The sequence below is a fragment of the Excalfactoria chinensis genome, chromosome 20 (assembly GCF_039878825.1).
Source record: "Excalfactoria chinensis isolate bCotChi1 chromosome 20, bCotChi1.hap2, whole genome shotgun sequence".
Taxonomy (NCBI): domain Eukaryota; kingdom Metazoa; phylum Chordata; class Aves; order Galliformes; family Phasianidae; genus Excalfactoria; species Excalfactoria chinensis.
The window spans coordinates 2,067,945-2,085,506 of NC_092844.1; the positions used below are offsets into that span (position 1 = coordinate 2,067,945).

General features: G+C 47.6%; 2 protein-coding genes across 3 annotated transcripts in view; one reads left to right on the forward strand and one right to left on the reverse strand.

The window, feature by feature from the left end:
• The window catches only part of TMCO4 (transmembrane and coiled-coil domains 4), a 37,638-nt gene extending 25,213 nt beyond the window's left edge, over positions 1 to 12,425 (forward strand). For both annotated transcript variants that reach the window (XM_072354130.1, XM_072354129.1), the window contains exons 13-15: positions 567 to 684; positions 3,238 to 3,355; positions 10,697 to 12,425. In XM_072354130.1, coding sequence (XP_072210231.1) covers positions 567 to 684; positions 3,238 to 3,355; positions 10,697 to 11,086 — 626 coding nt within the window. In that variant the 3' untranslated portion in view covers positions 11,087 to 12,425. The remainder of the gene's footprint in view (positions 1 to 566; positions 685 to 3,237; positions 3,356 to 10,696) is intronic.
• Positions 12,426 to 13,247: 822 nt separating this feature from the next.
• HTR6 (5-hydroxytryptamine receptor 6) lies at positions 13,248 to 17,529 on the reverse strand. The gene is made up of 3 exons (XM_072354131.1): positions 16,118 to 17,529; positions 13,749 to 13,907; positions 13,248 to 13,661 (listed from the first exon to the last, which is right to left on the reverse strand). The coding sequence occupies exons 1-3, from the start codon at positions 16,844 to 16,846 to the stop codon at positions 13,248 to 13,250; spliced, it is 1,302 nt and encodes a 433-aa protein (XP_072210232.1). The 5' UTR covers positions 16,847 to 17,529.
• Between the last annotated feature and the right edge of the window lie 33 nt (positions 17,530 to 17,562).

Consider the following 17,562-nt stretch of genomic DNA (forward strand, 5'->3'; position numbering starts at 1 on the left):
GTAACACTATTTGATAGAGCAAATTTATCACCACCATTAGGTATGCATCACATCACCCACAATGGTGGGATTCAGGTAACTGTCACCTTCAGTCTCATATTGATTCAGTGGGTCCTGACAAACCTGTGTGTGATGTTCTTTCTTTTCCAATGTGAGCATTCATGGCACCCCTCCCCCCCAGCACAAACTTTGCAGTATTCCAACATTACCGCTGTTGTTTCCAATGCATTAAAGAAGATATTCAGCTCTGTACACAGATGCCACTCTGTCAGGCTGCCCCTCTGCTGCAGTAACAAAATGTAATGGGATATTGGTAGAAGGTTCAACCTCTACTGCCATACCCCCAACATTTGCCTCTGATGTCATAGGCCAACAGAATAACATAGGAGGCATTACTTTTGGAGCAGCTCTTGTACTACATAAGTCAATGTGCCTATTCAGCAGATGGTGCTCTGTGCAGTGAGGTACCTCTCAAGAAAATCAAACCAGTTTAATAGATGATCACTTCGTGTTGGTGAATGCTGTTTGATCTGTCTTCTAAAGCTCTTCTGCTTTCACCTTAACAGACTCCCAGGGGATCATTGAAGATGTGGTTCTACTGGGAGCTCCAGTGGAGGGTGAAGCCAAATACTGGAAGGCCATCACGAAAGTGGTGTCAGGAAGGATCATAAATGGTTATTGCAGGTCTGTATGCATGCAGTGCCCTGCTTCATTATGCCAGTGTCACTTTGAAACGATTTTGTACATCTATCCCTTATAGATGTTTTGTGAGTGCATGTTTGTTCAGCTGGTGAGTCCGCTGATTGAACAGTGCCTGAGTCTTTTCTCTCCAGAGGTCTCTCCTTCAGATTAGTTGGAGGTGACAGTCTTCAGGAGACATTTCAAGGCTGCTCTGTCCCCACTTAGTCCACATGAAGAGGAAATTTCACTTGCAGAGGGGGCCCAACTGGAATAGCTGACACAAATTTACTAACGATGTGAAAGAATAGGAAGGTTACCTTGAAACTTAAAACCAGCCTTTAAAACTGTGCAGAGAAGTGCTGTGCAGAGGTGTGAGAGATGCTGGGCAAGAAGAGGGAGATTCAGAGGCCAGAAGCAACTGAAGCAGCGCTGCAAAATCTGTTCAGAATTCAAGTGACAGCACCAAATCTAATGACTGTGTTTTGGAAGATAATTGTGGCAAAAGCATCATTTACCAGCACAATTAGAAGAGGGAAATTAAAACAAAGGAATGAAGCAGGGAAGTGCATGGGAATTGAGAAACAGCCAGGCAAGAAGATGAGCAAAGAACACATAACTGAGTAAAGACAGCTCTAGAGCCACAAGCCCTCAGATCAAGGACAGCTGAAATGCTGTTGGTCCTTTCCATATGCACATACGTATGTATTACATGTGTATAAGATGAGAAGTTAATGTGTTACTGTGCATCTAACATAGTGTATTGATTTACAAAGAAGAACTAAATAAAAGGATTTAAGAGCATTCAAGATTATAGCCCTCTCCCACCCCCAAAAAATAATCATCAATCCCATCTGTCAGGCTGAAAAATGTTGCTTTTGTCTTTTTTGGATCACAGGACATTTTATGGATGCCGGATGTGCACACCAGTTAAAATATTTCTTTATTTGACACAGGGAAAAAGCAATTGCTGCCTCCTGTCAATTAGTGACTGGGGACTTGGAATGCTTCTGTGTTCCTCCAAGAAGCCATAAATTACAGCAGTTGTTGCACAGAGCTGCATTTGCCCTGGCAAATATTGCTCCTCCATGTGTTAAGCAAGTTATGTCTTTCAGTGCTAAAAGCTCAGCGTATCCATTTGCTGTAATAGAAAAGAAATCATTTTGTTACAGTTTCAAAGCCTCTATATGCTGTTGGAGCATGTTGTATGTTCATATCTTTGTGCAGGCAGGTTAGTCTACCCATCCACTGAGTGTTGAATGAAAGAAGGTGTAGACATTGTAGCGTGTTGCCAACAAATAGAAGCAGGTGAGGAGACTGGTAGGAAATATTCAGCTGCATTAGTTCTCTGCTTTGCTCTCAGCTGCTGAATGTTACTCTGTTGGCACAAGGGGCAGGTAAGGGAGATTCACTGGGTATGAGAGAAGGACTGTACAGACATTTCTTGAGAAAGCCCCACCTGAATCTCATCACTCTGTTTCTTGCTCATACAGTTTTTGTCCTTTGTTCTGTCACTTCAGAAGTAACTATATTTAGTTCACACGAATTACATCGCAAGATCAGATTTGGACACAATTTGTTGAGCTTCAGTCCGCTGCAGCTCATCTCTTCCAGCTTTGAAGTCTGAAAGGAGCCAGGGAGTGAAAGCCAGCTGTCAGGGCTGTCCCTCTTGATTTCACAGCAAGGTTACAAATTCCTAGTGGAAAACCTTAACCAAATTAGTTACGACTCATAGAGCATGTCAAAAAAAGCCAGCCGTGGGGTGACAGATCAAAAAGTGACTGTAATGCAGCGTGGATGTGCTGCAAAGATTTTGCAGAGCTCTGTATAGACTTGACTCCTGACTTTTAGCTCACAGCATTTTGCAGTGAAAGGAGCAGCCTCATCTTCTGCCTTTCCTGAGCCTGCACACCCCTCACATCCAGCTTCAATCTGCTCCACAGACTGTGTTGGTGTTTTGGTGCCTGGGTTCTGCACAGGACAAGTGATGTATTTCCAAAGGATGCACCACCTTCTCTCTTCATCCTGTAGCCTACCCTGATATTGCCACAATGACTTACAGCAACGCTTTACAGTGGAAACAGACCCTTCCTAGTATTGTAATTCAAACTACACGTTTATACAGTACCTATAAATCAGGAGCACACTGAGGAGCTTCACAGTCGATGTTTATATCAGCAGCATTGGTATCATTGGTTTCATCACGTTTACAGCTCTCTGGAGCTTGGAGAACTTCAACCTATTAGTGCATTAAAAAGAGTAAATGTGAATGTATTGCAGACTCCAGGCAAATACAGAAAGGGTCAGATTTTTAAACTCACTGAGTGCAATGAAACCGCATCCCCAGATCAGGATTTAACTCACACTCTTACCTCCCAGGAGTCTGTCCCGATTTTGGCAACTACTCTGATTCCTGTGTCTGACAAAGCTGCAATGGGCATTGCTCCAGACTAGACTGTGCTTCCCAGCTCCTCTGTTCTCCCAGTGCTCTGCGTAGTCATATATTGTGTAAGTTTAGTGACAGGATTTATTCACACTCCTCTTTTGCTCTGCTCCTAGGGGGGACTGGCTGCTGGGATTTGTTTACAGAACCTCTTCTGTCCAGCTCAACGTTGCTGGCCTCCAGCCAGTCAAGCTGGACGACAGGAGGATGGTAAACATGGACCTTTCGTCTGTAGTAAGTACTAATTCTAGCCTTACTTTTCCCATCTGCCCTCACACTCATCGATCAAGAGAAAGTGTGATGCTGGGAAGGTGGGTCAGCAGCTGGGGAACGTGTAGCTCCAACGCGTGGCAGCAGAGCAGGTGCAGCCTGCAGCCTTATCTGGGTGGCTCCTCTGGTGCAGTGCCAGTTCATGCAGGGACAATTGCATAGCCCTTGTACCTTGGTCCTGGGCCACAACGACCCTGGTGCAGGAGGCAGCTTGCACTGACAGCTCAGTGGTAGCAATGGCTGTTGTGCTAGGCTGCGAGGCTGCTGTGTTTTGGGAATATGTGTTCTCGGGAAGCAGGAAGTGTTGCTTCACCTGTTTCACCTGTGTGCATGGTAGACACAGCTTCCTCAAAGCTGTCATTAATGATTAGCAGTATTCAGCTTGATTATCGTAAGCAAACTAATGATTTCAGTGCCTCATCGTTACTCATGAGTGAACTCTTAGGGAGCAGATCATGCGGAACTTCATTTCTATCTTCATATTCACTGGGATCCTGGGCATGCAATCTTGTTTTCCCATATCTTAATGATTCAGCTCATCTTTTACTCTGCAGACTGGACTGGAGGATGCTCAGCACAAAGCTTAGGGTACATCCATCATCATTCTTCCTGCTGTGACCCCTCCTGCCTATCCCCACAAGCTGGTAGCACAGTCAGTGTTGCTCTGGAGCCAAAGGCACTTTTAAATTCTTTCAGATTTTTTGGAGCACCAGCCTGCTGAGCCTATAAATACCCAACTGTTACCAGCTCATTTCATTCATTATAACTGAGCTGTGAGCCCTTGCCAGAAAACACAGAGCTTAATGCCATACAGATAAAATAAGAACTTCACAGACCCAAATGTCGGCCTCCCAGAAGGAAGTGGTACGGTTGAGACTTCAACGTGGTCCAGCACTGTTCTGGTATCTTTGCACTTTCCTGGGTTGCCTTGGTTAGCATTGCCACACGCTCCCACATTCATTTCTTTTCACTATCCCTGGGACTGTCATCAGTCACTTGCAAGCATCTGTTGGTGGCATTAAAAGAAAAATGGCTGAAGAAGCCGTACAGTGATGACACTGAGGTGACATTTCCTGTTAGGTTAGTCCGGGTTGCTCTCCTCTTTTCGAGTTCTCTTCAGAGCCTCTCTTTCTTGTTGACCTTTTGCTTCCTGACCCTCCAACCCCCTGAAGTCCTGCAGACCTGACCCTGCACGCAGACTCTCCATTCTTCCCCAAAGGAACCATTTACCATTCAGCTAAATGAATCGTGGCTGCAGAGCTGCTATCTGCTGATCTTCTGCTATTGTGCATCTGTGTCCGTGCTGCCTGATGCCAGCAGACAATCCCAGCACTGTTTTCATTTCAGAAAGAGCTGACAATTTCACTTCTTTAATCTTACTGCAAAGCACTGAAGGGGGGGGGGGGGGGAAAGAGCAATTCCCACAGCAGGGAAAACCTGTCTTAAGTAGGTGTCATTCTCTTGATCCATTTTCCAGAGCATGGAGCTTTATGAAAAGAAACACAGTGTGTTCTTTTTAAAAGTAAAAGGAAAGAGCAAGAAGGGGAAGGAGACATTCAGAGGCTCTGTGTAAAAAGTGACAAGTAAGCAGGGATGGATCTTGCTGCAAATATAGTGCGGTTGCATAAGAGAAATACAGAGGGATGTTTTCTATAAATTGCAGAAGACAAGAAAGCTACTTGATTTAAAAAGGAAAGAAGAACAATCTGTCTTTCTGGTAGAGGAAACAAAACATGAGAACATCTACAGCAGTTGAGACTAATATCCATCAAGCCTAACAGAACTTGATCTGATCCTGATCTTGCTACAGAAATACTGAAGATGGGAGAGGGAGGCACTGCACACCCATGGCAATGCATATCCTTATTTATACATGTAAATCAGGTATCTGCCTTGCAGAGAGCTTGTCATTCTGGTGCACGTTTCAGAGAAATCAACTGCAAAGGCTCAAATAAAGGAGGACTAAGAGGCCTCTGTAGGATTCAGTTTCCCAGTAAAGGCTTCTTTTTTTTTTTAACTGAATTCCATAAAATATTTGGAGTTTCTTTCATTTAAATGCAGAAAGATTTATAACCCACGGCACACATCTGATCTGAAAAAGGTCCTGAAGTGATGCAGAGACTCCACTGTTTGTAGGCTGTGTTGCTTGAGAAGTGTTCCGCGGTGAGTGCCTTCTGCTCTGGGGTAATTCAGTGGAGCCTATTGCTTTGCTGCTTCCCCACATGAGTTTTCCTCTTTGAGCTTTGGCTCACAAAACATTAAGAATAAATAGGATGACTTGAGAAATGGGCACGTTCACAGCCCACAGAGATAGGGCTGCTAATGAGGAGACAGCTTGACGCGGCGCTTCCAGTGAGGGTGCCTGGCTGTACTTGGAAGAATTTGGCTTGCTGGGATTGCAGAAGTCTCTGATGCATCCTGAGATCACCCGAAAAAGTACATTTCATTCTCAGCTTCAGTGGAAATTAAGCATCTAAAAAAAAACCAGGAGTGCTTTTCAATTAAGCTCTCACTGCTTTTGAGGAACAGTTAATGATGATCGTTAATTGCCTGCTTTTCAGCACCATCAGCAGGCACTGGGATGAGCTTATCTGTCATGCCTTCATTTCTGTTTCTGCCCTCAGCCCTCGCAGACCATTCTGGGGCTCTGCAAAGGACCTGGAGACACCCATCTGCTGAGGGACCTTCAGCTGCAACAATGAAGGTCCTGCTGAAACGCAGCCTGGGACAGGGAGGGATGAGCAGTGATAGAGATATAAAGCTCGGGTGACGCAGGGCTGCTGAGTGTGAAAGTATTTTACGGACAGCTTCAGTATTTCATCATCTCACAGTCCATCAAGGATAAACAATAGCCTGGGCCCAAAGGGCTTGGTTCTGTTTGCATCACAGTCTTCAAATGAGTGGTGGACTAGCAGACCTCCCTCTGAGCACGAGTTCACCTGTAAGGCATTTCTGGCATGTCTCTCTTGATTAGAATGTTTTTCTTTTTTTTTTACTGGCTGTCAGTGAAAAAGAAAAATGAAGGAAGAATTTTCTCCCACTCAGCAAATGCAGTTATAAAAGCCTTCCTAATGGTTACAATGGCACTGATTTGTTCAGTGGATTTATTTGACAGCACCTGTTAGAGATACCAAGGAAGTAATTGAGCTGCAATGTATTAGATTGATTGCTGTTTGTTCAAGTGGGATATCGTAGATTACATTTTGCATTAACATTTGAATACTGCAGTGCTGCTCAGAGTCAGAATGCAGGCAGAGCATCTTTGCAGAAGCTCACAAGTCAGGAATGGGTGCTTTTGTTCCCCTGGGCAGTTCTACTGCAGCAGAAACCAGGGATGAACTCTCACGCTTCAGGCAATAGGAATGCATGGCTGGAAGTCAGCTAGAGAGCATGTTGAGGGCTAAATTCTCCTTTTTGTGCTAGGCTGTAAGGGTTATGTTCCTCCATTATTTGAGGGGCACTGGGATATAAAAGCTCACAGAGACAATTTCTTCCTGTTCATGTGTCCCTGCTACCCTGAAGTTGTCAGGGCTTAGTTTTCAATAGTGCTCTCTTGCTGTTGAACACATTTGGGAGCTCTAACAATCAAATCATATATTAAATACATGTTAAATATGTTTTCATCTTTAGAATTCTGTGGGCACCGATAATGTTAATGTATTGAAACAGAGGAAGGAACTGAAAGGCTTTCTCCAAAAAAAAGGCCAGCAAAACTGCCAGCAAAAGCAATGGAAGCTTTCCATAAGTCATGTAATAATGTTTGATTCTGGAAGAGTGGCTACACAAAGAACAAAGGGTGAATTTAGGAGTATTTAGCTTCATGTTTCCTGTGTCCTACCTGCTGGTGGTTGAACCCGTGTCTTGAGGCCACCCATCCGAAGTTTCATAGGAGGCAGTAAGGACAAGAGGCTGTAATCTGCACCAGGAGGATGACGCTGAAGTAGCACAGCTCTCCCTGAATGACCCATTAAAAGAGAGAGGGCAGTTTGATTTCTAGCAGTGCAGAAGTGGGTGTTGATGTAAGGAGGAGAGTTATGCCCTCGTAACCTAGGCGTTATCTTGAAAGCTATTATCACTCTGCAGCCACCTTATCATTTCCTCTCAGTACATACAGTCATTTCCATCAACAAAATGGGAGCAGAGAGAGATGTGAGCCATTGCCCCAGCAGAAGTGCTTGGGATCAGCACAAGTCTCATAAGGGATGAGTCTTTTTGAGCAGTCTGAGATGAGGCACCAAACCATTTCCCAACTATAATTATATGCACGGTGTATTCCAGGCCTTTAAGACATTCCTTATACCATCTAATTTAAATACCTTCTACTTGACTTAGCACAGACAGATAAGTATTTGATTACAGCCACTGTAAGAATAAGTGGCCTGTTTAGTGATAGTGATATGGCTGGAAAGACTCAGAGTGTTCTCTCCATCACACAGCATTCTTGGAACTGGGGAGAAGTGGGCTGAGAGGAAAGCTATGTGAGCTTCTCAGCAGTGCACGACTCCAAACAGTGCTTACCCAGAACTGCCTGCATCCATGTGTTCCCATAGAACATATCAAAGCTTGGTGGAAAAAGCCATGGGTAGAAGTTATGGCATTGGTGTGAAACTGGCCCACAGTTAGAGCGGTGAGAATGATTTGATCAATGAGTTGTGGCTGAAAGATGATTGCTTGCTCAAGAAATGTTGCTGAAATGAAAGCACAACTTTTACCAGTTGAGGCGGTGAATTATTCAATTCACAAGCATTGCAATTGTGCAAAGGGATGGCTTAGAAGCAAAGCCTATTACCTCTGGCTGAATCATGCTCTAATCCTTATTCCATCAGTTTTTCAGAGCAGGAATAGAAACATTAAAGAGGAATAATGCAAGAGACATTGAGAGTCTTTTCAGCTCCACCAAATTTTCCACAAATAGAACTTGTTGCAGACGTCAAATCTACATTCTTTATTAATCCATTTCAATTCCAGCTTCTAAATTACTGGTCATGTTCACTGTCCACGCTTCAGTAAAACAATGTTTCCAAAGAATGAACACTGTAGAATTTTGTTTCTGTGGTAACTCAACCCAGTCGCAGCCTCTTTCAAGGTTTGCTTGATGTCCTGATGGCCCTCGTGATGGGAATCCACTCTTCCATTGGCTTTCGCATGCACTCCAGCTCCAGCACTGTTCCTTTGGCTGAGCAGTGTGTGGTTGCTGGGTCTTTGCCATAAGCTTCCAGAAAACACTGGGGAAAACAGGAAATTCTGGCAAAACCAAATGTCCTCTGTCAAGCAGGGTACAGCCAGCACTCTGACACGTGGGAGGAACTCCAAGCCTGCCAGCTTGGCAAAGGTGCCTGCATTTTGATGGTCCTTGCCACCATACGGAAGCAGAAGGCTGCATGGGTTTTGAGGCAGTATCCACGACTGAGGAGTTTTGGAAAGAAGAAATAGAGGCATTTGAGTTCCTTCCCTTAAAATCAGAAGGGAATCCTGTAGATCGTTCACTGATGATACCGAAAGGAGGAAACTCTTGCTGTTAAACTGAAAGTCTTTCCATCTCTTTCTGAAGTGGTGGCTCCTTCCAGCTGACTGATAGATCCACCTGAATGCTGTTACAGTCTATAATCGAATTGTACCAAATTGGTGGTATAAATATTTGGGTCGTGCCTTCCAATGAGTCAAAGTGACATCAGTTACAAGAGAAGTCACCTTAGCACAGTGATAAACCTAACCCACTGTTCTCGTTTCCTTACAACAAGCGTAAATTTGTTTGCTTTGGTTACAAGAAGACTTTTCCATTCCTTTTGTTCTCATGTTCCTCCTGCACTTTGATCTGACAAAGACTCAATTGTTTATTTCTCTTGAAAGATTTTATTCTCTGTTGCAATGTAGAAGTTCCCAGCGCACCCAGCAGAAGCATTCAGCTCTTTTGACAGCAGATGGAAAGAGGTTTTTGAGAAGTGGAATTGCTGAATTTTCCCACTGGGGTGCTGTCACTGCTTGGAAACTGCAGGGAATTTTGCTTGCTGTTCTGCTGGTGATGATGTTCAGTAAGATTCCAACCACTGAGCTCATCTAGTTCAGCCCTCAGCACATGCCTATGACCACTCTATGCCACTTCTGCCCCAAACCCTGACCAGAACAGGTTGACTGTAATGGCCGTAGGGGTTTCAGAACACAGCAAACCAAGAGATCCAGCAGTCCTTCCCAGCCAGACTGTTGCATTCTTATTTCTCTCAGCCTCGTCCAATGCTGTGCTTGTTTCCCTCCTTAGAACCAAGCTCTGCTGTGGGGCAGTAAAAGATCTGTACTCTTGGGTAGAGCATCTTAACAACCAGTCCATGAGACCCTCGATAGTTATTTTAATTAACTAATCTGTTCAAAACATCAAGAGCCTGTTGAGCCATCTGGACTGATTAAAGTCGCATATTGCATTACTGACGTGCTGATTAAATCCTTCACTTTGCTCCAAGTCCTAAGTGCCTCCAAATGTTACCACTCAGAGGCTGCTTCACACATTTGGGTAGGAGCTCTGTGCTCTGCATTGTGCTTCCAGCTTTGGAGGGTCTTGGCTGTAGTTACCTCTAACTTGAGGCTTGAATGGGACACCTGAATCAGAAAGGGCAGCTTCTGCCTTTCCAGCCAGGTAGCCTTTAACACATAATTACTGCTGCAGAGGAGGTTTTCTCTCCTTCCTGTGCCCTGACATGAAGGACACATTCCTAACATCTGTATCAGAAGGGTTTATCTTATCATGGAAATCACCCTACAGATAAATGTCTGGTTATTTACAACAACATACTGCTGGTTTTAATTTGGTTTATGAACTTAAAACCTCGTGGACTCCCAGTTTTATATGGGACAGATCAATGCACATTTAAATACTACCTCCTCTTCCAGCCAACACACTCAGCAGTCGTTACTTCAATTTCTTTATCTCAATATAAATTAGCTGTTTGCTTTTACAAGGAAGCTGAGGCATAGGGAGGGTGTATGATTTACCAGAGAACAGGGAGTTGATCTGAGTCAAGGAGTTTCCTACCTGGGAGTCTGGTACCAGGGCAGATCACCTCCTCCTTTACCCTCATTGGCAATCAGAGTCCAGTCTTGTCGCTCTATGCTTAAACATGTATTCCTCAGGGGTAAAGCAATCCAGGAGCACAGCCATGTAGGGTTATTTCCAGAGAATACCACATTCTCCCTTTTAGCTTGTCGGAGCTGAAACCAAATCTCATGGCAGTGATGGCTTTTGGGATGGAGGACGGGACTGATCTGGGTTCCCTGTAGCTTCCCCACTAACTGCACTCCTCCTGTTGCTTGTAGGTCAGCGGCCACCTGGACTACATGAAGCAAATGGACACGATTCTAAAAGCTGTGGGCATTAAAACCAAGGAGTGTCGGCAGGAGGAGAAGGGCAGCACCAGTCTTTTCTCCCCTCTAGCCAAGAAATCACAGCAGGCAGCAGGCAGTGAGACTCAGGAAGAGGAAAACACTGTGCAAGAGGAGGATGGAGCTGACAGTGACTGCCAAGCACCCACAGCCAGCACCAGCGTGAGCTGTGCACTAACACAGCCAGTGAGTGCTGGCACGAGCAGCGATGGTAACCTGCACCCAGGAGATGATTCCTTGGCCAGCTGTGCTCACCAAGAGGATTCCCCTGGATCTCTCTGCCCCAGCAGTGTGAAGCAGGCAGCGGGTGATAGCACAGACTGAACTGAACCTCCAAATGTTCTCTCCTCACAGCCCAGCTGCCACGTGCATTGTGCCCAGCATCAGCTGTACGGAGCCATCCTCAGCCTCCTGCCTTACACAGTCTGCAGAGCTTCCCATGCAGGGTGTAAATTGCTGCCCTGCAGCTCCCAGGGCTGCTGCATGGCTGGGTGGGAGGCAGCAGAACTGTCAGCAAGCCCATACTTTGCCTGGTCTGTGTGGAGGCCAATTGCAGCTCTTTGTGACCAGCAGGGATGCTCAGCCAGCACTAAAACTGCTCTCAAAAAACAATCAGGAGAGCCCACAGAGCTGAGCTGCAGCTCTCAGGCCCTGTTGATGGCCCAGCACATGGCATCAAAGTGTCACTGGATCACAGCTCTCAGAGCAGTCTCACACAGCTCTGACAAGAAAAGGCCAATTCTGGCCCAAATCAGCACAGTTCCTCAGGAAGCAGTGCTGGTCCCCTCACTGAACAAGCCCTTTTATTCTTGAGGGAAGCAGCTGCCACCATTAGGGATCGTAGTTCTGGTATTTAGCTCTTGGGAAAGCAGGTGGCTCTGTTGGTATCTTTAAGCATGTTGTGGAGAGGGACTCATTACTAGGTCATTAAAAACACTTTTCCACTTCAGCTCTGCTAAGCAGGGAGGTGAAAGGCTGAGAGCCTCTGGCTGCCCTCCCTGCTCTGCTTCAGGTTTGCTACCATGGCTCTGACACTTTCCAACCTACAAGGTTGTTTCCCTCACTGCAAACTGAGGGTAATGAGTGTCTGAGACCTCATTACTACTAGGAACATGCACTGAGTCCCATAGGTGAAAAGACAGAAAACAGAGTGGGCTTTTTATGACTTACTGCTTTGATGAAGCTTCTTCCTTTGCAAGCCAGCAACCTTTCATCTTGTGTCCCACACACATCTCCAGCCTTAAAAGCCCCCTCTAGTTCTATTTCTAATAAAGCTAATACTTGGCACAGAATAAACATAAACCTCTTTGATTTCTGTCTCCTTCCATAAAGTAAATTGACATCTGCTCCCTTTTTCCTCAGCCTCAACCTGGAGGGACTCGGCTTTACACAAGGTCCTTTTCTAACTGATTTTGCTGCTCAGCCCAAGAAAATGCAACCTACCAAGAACGTGGTAAGAGGATAAACCCCCTCCTGTGAGCACCTCTGGGTTTTTCAGTGTCAAAACAAGTGTTGTATGGTACAAATACCTTCCCACCTCCTGATCTGGAATGTCTCATTGACTCAGTGCAATTACAGCTTGTGTTTCTGGCTTACTTGGAACCCTCCCTGTGCCAGCAACCTCCCCTTTCTTTCCCGAGCTTTCCACACATCTTACCTCCGGATTATTTCTCATGCAGTCGAACACGCAGCACAGCAACACAGGATGAAAATGAAACGAGACTTTGCCTGCCGTGTGGTTTTCTTCTCCTTGCTTCCCATGTTGGAGGGATGCTTCAGGTCCACTTGTGTAAGTGTGTGCTTCAGGAGGGCAGCCTAAACCTCCTGGTGGGTTACCAGTCCAAGAAGGGCACAGCAACAGCCTTCCAACCCATCTCTGATCTGAAAGGCACTTGAGGAAGAATTGGCTGAAAGAATTAGTTGGTGTTTATTAAATGCCCGCTGACTGCATTGGGAGATTAAAAAAAAAAGTCTTTTCTAATGGCATCGTCTTCAAATTGATGGGTTGTCAGAGCAAAGTGTGATGGCTGTATGCCAGAAATAGGAAGCTGTAGGATGAAAGCTAAAGGAAAGCTTATTTCGTTCCTTACTACTGTCAGGATAACCCGTGGAGCCACAAACAAGCTGAACACCCACGCCCTTGTGGAGTATCCAGAAAGCAGCGCTGAACATTTTGCATCAGATTTAATCCCCCCAAAGCTCAGACTGCTCATGATTAAAGAGGATGGTTTCAGCGTGCTGCAAGTCACTGCTCTCACAGGAAACTGACAGATACAGCCCAGATCAGGCGAGGAAATTAAACCCCCAGGAAACACGATGTGCTGTGGACCGGAGCAGCCCCAAACCTTGTCTGTGAGTCACGGGATGTGCTTCCCACCTTTTCTTTCATCTTGGTGTGAGTTAGGGGCGACCTGCTGGGCTGTACAAGCAGAAGCTGAGCACCTCCCCTGGGCTGAAGCTCAGGGAGACAAACCCAGGCTGGCACTCAGGCCACAGGGGTGCCAAGCTGCCGGCGCTGCAGCTCCAGCTCTGGGGTTTCCATCTCAAAAAGGCTGACCAAGTGAGCACTGGGGGCTGGCAGGGCACCTTCAGCGGTCGGTAGCAGGCTGTGTTCATTTGCCACCACCTCAGAGACAACAGAGTCAGTCTCAGCCTGCAAGGTGAGGACATTCTTGAGGGACGTGGCCACACGGGGCCCGCTGTTGGAGTTCCTCATGGACAGGGAGATGGCGCTGGGCCGGGGCTCCCCAGTGCGCCGGCAGCAGGGCAGGTATTTGCCCATGGCTCTCTTGAAGTCCCTCATGAAGAGTGGGTAGATGATGGGGTTCATGGTGCTGTTGCAATAGCCCAGCCAGGTGAGCACGTCAAAGAAGCCAGCTGGGACGCAGTCACACACTGCCTGGTGGGAGACAGTGAGGGTTAGATGCAACTTCCACTGGAAAATAGAAGCTCTTTCTGCCAAAAGAAAGCCCAAGAACTTGCTTACCTGCGTCACATTGGTGACAAAGAAGGGGAGCCAGGCCACAAAGAACATGCCCAGCAGGATGCCCAGCGTCAGGCTGGCCTTCAGTGCCTTCTTGCTGTGCTTGTTGGCGAACCTCCTGCTCTCACTTCCAGCTGCAGGCTGACTTGGGGCATGGGGAATCTGCAGTGGGAGATAGATGGTGGTGAGTTCTTCTTCTCACCAGGACAGAGCCTCCTGCACAAGGGAAGTGTCAATTGGTGCTGCAAATCCTGCAAGAAAATCTCACTATTATATCCCTTCTGGCTGAGGTGAAAGGATGGCCCACACCACAACCTCTGCACCATGCATCAGAACGAGGAAGCAATAGGAAACCTCAGCACTGAGATTATTTTTTTCCCATGTAAAACAGGAGCTTTATCATTAAGGTGCTTAGGAAACCCAGCTCAGTCAGTGACTTGGTGAGAATAAAGCATGCCCTGAAGAGGCAGCTCTAGCTGCTGATTAGAGCAGCAAACTAATTATATTTCTAAAAGTGGGACGTCAAACATGTCATCCTACAAACACCGTAACTAACTCAGTTCTCCGTCCCTTCTCGCAATCTAAAATTAAATTACTATCTCAGCTCCCTGTCATAATTAAGTGAGGCCCTATTGCCACTGCCCGAAAAAGGAACAAAAATCCATTTGAAAGCTCGAAGTCTCCCCAGCTGACACTGCATTTTCAGCTGACCACCCTCCTGAGCTGATGCGTGGCTCCTATAAACAACCTACAACCTACACCCTGCTGGGACCCTTTCCTCATTTTAATTCTGCTGAAAAATTGGTGGATGAAGGCTCCCCGTGGCAGAGGAAAGCACCTGGGCATCTCCTGAGCAGTGCAGCAGTGGGGCCATGAGGCTGTGATGGGTTTGGTTGGGTTGGGTTTGGTTTAGGCTTGGTTTGGGTTTTGGTTGGGTTGTATTTGCTTGGGTTTGTTGGTTGTGTTGGGTTTAGTTGGGTTGAATTTGGGTTGGGTTTTGGTTGGGTTGGGTTTAGTTGGTTGGGTTTGATTGGGTTTGTTCGTTGGGTTTGGTTTAGTTGGGTTGGATTTGGGTTGGGTTGGGTTTGTTGGTTGGGTTTGATTGGGTTTGTTGGTTGTGTTGGGTTTAGTTGGGTTGGATTGGGGTTGGGTTTTGGTTGGGTTGGGTTTAGTTGGTTGGGTTTGATTGGGTTTGTTCGTTGGGTTCGGTTTAGTTGGGTTGGATTGGGGTTGGATTTGGGTTGGGTTGGGTTTAGTTGGTTGGGTTTGATTGGGTTTGTTGGTTGTGTTGGGTTTAGTTGGGTTGGATTTGGGTTGGGTTTTGGTTGGGTTTAGTTGGTTGGGTTTGATTGGGTTTGTTGGTTGGGTTGGGTTGGGTTTGGTTGGATTTGGTTGAATTGGGTTTGGCTTGGTTGGGATTGGTTGGGTTTGGTTTGCTCTGTAGGGTCCAAAAACCCATCGTCCAAGGGGAAAAAAACAAACACGTCTCAATATTGCCTGCTTCTCCTTTGATTCTAATTTACCTTTTCAAAGTCTGGTACAACTCATTGTGTGCAGGAGGGCTGGCTAGGTCTGAGTCCTGGCTCCTTTCTTAAAAGAGAGAGAACAACAAACCAAATCAAGGCACTTAAATGCAATTAACTTTGTCTTTTCCTGTAGGATATGAGGTCAGTAAAGCCTATTAGAAGGAATTAAAGCTGTTAGATTTAGTGGCAATTACCTTCTCCTGGAGATATGCAGACTGCCCCAGCTGCAGCCACACTTTGGTTGCATGCCCTGGTTTAATCTCAAGCAAGGAAGTATCTTGCAGTTCCTACTGTAGACCAGGTAACAAAAATAGAACCTGGGTGTGCAAAAATAAGGTGCCCTCCAGAATTTCCTATTTAAACTCTTTCTCCCCCATATGTCTCACACCCACCACGGCCAACATTTCCTTGCTGAAAGTCAGATTAAAACCCTCTGGGATGACACAGGAGGGGGGTGAAGTGGCATCTGTTTTGTACCACTGAGCATTTTTGCATCTGATTTGATTTCTCTGCTTCTGCTCATGCTGTTCCTGCGCTCTGGAGCAGTTTCAATGCTCACCATTGCTGGGATGAGATGTGGACACCACCGAGCACACCGCAGAGCCACCGTCCTCCATCCACAGAGGTGGGTGTTGCTCCATCCAGTTACCAAATCCCCACTCCCATCCCAGGAGAGCATGAGATGCTGCTGACGGCCGGCAGTGATGGGCTGTGACATGACACATGGGAACAAGGCACCTGCTGGAGCCCCGTCATACTCAGATTCAAGGTATGGAGACCTCCCTGCCTTCCCTGCTCCCTGGCTTTGCAGAGGACACCATGACTGTTTCCCCACCAGCCCTTTACCTGCTCCATACTCTCATCGGCGGTGGCAGTGGCCACGTTGGAGGCGAGGGAAGCCACCTGCACAGCTTGCTTGCGGGCTGCCAGGAGGATTCGGCAGTAAGTGAAGGAGATGGCAGCGGATGGGAGGAAGAAAGTCAAGCAGGAGGCCACCAGGGCATAGGGCAAGCTGACCACAAGCCGGCACTGCTCCTCGTCCCCCCGGGAGGTGACATTTGGGGACCAAACCTCAAATTCCAGCTTGTGCCAGCCCAGCTTGATGGGCAGGAAAGAGGCCAACGCAGCCAAGGTCCAGGTGGCCAGGATGAGCCAGAGGGCCCTGCAGGATGTCATGCGCAGCTTGTATTTCAGAGGGGAGATGATGAGCAGGTAGCGGTCCAAGCTGATGACGCAGAGGTTGAGGATGGAGGCGCTGCAGCACATGACGTCGAAGGCGTACCAGAGGGAGCAGAAGTCTCCCCGCAGCACCCAGTGGCCATAGAGCTGGTTGAGCATGGCCGGGGGCATCACCACCAGCCCCACCATCAGGTCGGACATGAAGAGAGACACCAGGAAGTAATTGGAGGTGTTGCGGAGAGAGCGCTGGGTGACGATGAGGAGGATGAGGAGGAAGTTCCCGGCTGCGGTCAGCAGGATGATGAAGCAGAGGAAGGCGGCCACCCAGCTGCTCCCCACCAGCAGTGAGCGCTCCCCCAGCACGCTGGCATTGGGGGACCCCAAATTGCCCTCCATGAGGAGCGGAGCAGCAGGGCTGGCTCTACAGCTGGGGACCTTCTCCACCTGTGCTAGGTGATCATCGCCGGAGCCAGCTGCAGGGGAAGGAATGCCATCCCTCCGGCTGCCCTCCTTTCTGCTCTCCCTTTCTTCCCCCACTCTCTTCACTGGCAATCAAGGCAGAGTGACATTTCCAGGAGCGAGATTCCCCTCCCCGTTACTCACAGCCAGCCGTCCGCTCGTCCCTGCAAATCCTCTCCGTGCCGGGATGTACCCGGACAGCGCTGCTGGACTCCTAGGATGCCGTGGGTACCGGGGGAGCTCTGGACGGGAGGACAGCCCGGACTCCGTGATGCTCTGAATGCTCTGCACCTCGGAGTCAGAAGGACCACGCAGCGCTGGGGATGCTCAGCTCTCACCTCTCCGCTGCCTTTGCCCACCTGCAGGGCTCTGCCCCACCGACCTCCGGGGACGGCGAGGTGGGCACAGGGCTGCTCCCAGCCACGCTCAGCCGCGGGGAGGAAGATGCAGGAGCACGGGAAGCCGCCCGGCGGTTCCTGCCCCCCGGCAGAGGTGAGTCTGGCGTGCAAGGATGTGTGTGTGTGTGTGTGTGTGTGTGTGTGTGCAGGAGCCAGCCAGACTTTTACCTGCTGCTCTGCGATGCACAACGCAGGATGCAGAAATGCCGATTCGGAGGAGGTGGGGCGGAGGGGAGAGGAGGAGATGAAATGAAA

What these genes read in the sequence shown, in the direction of transcription:
- HTR6 (XM_072354131.1), bottom strand. Translation starts at nt 16,846, where the DNA reads ATGGAGGGCAATTTGGGGTCCCCCAATGCCAGCGTGCTGGGGGAGCGC. An exon ending in CCGATGAGAGTATGGAGCAG is followed by an intron (nt 13,908 to 16,117) that starts GTAAAGGGCTGG and finishes CTCCCACTGCAG; the next exon opens with ATTCCCCATGCCCCAAGTCA. An exon ending in TTGTCACCAATGTGACGCAG is followed by an intron (nt 13,662 to 13,748) that starts GTAAGCAAGTTC and finishes GTCTCCCACCAG; the next exon opens with GCAGTGTGTGACTGCGTCCC.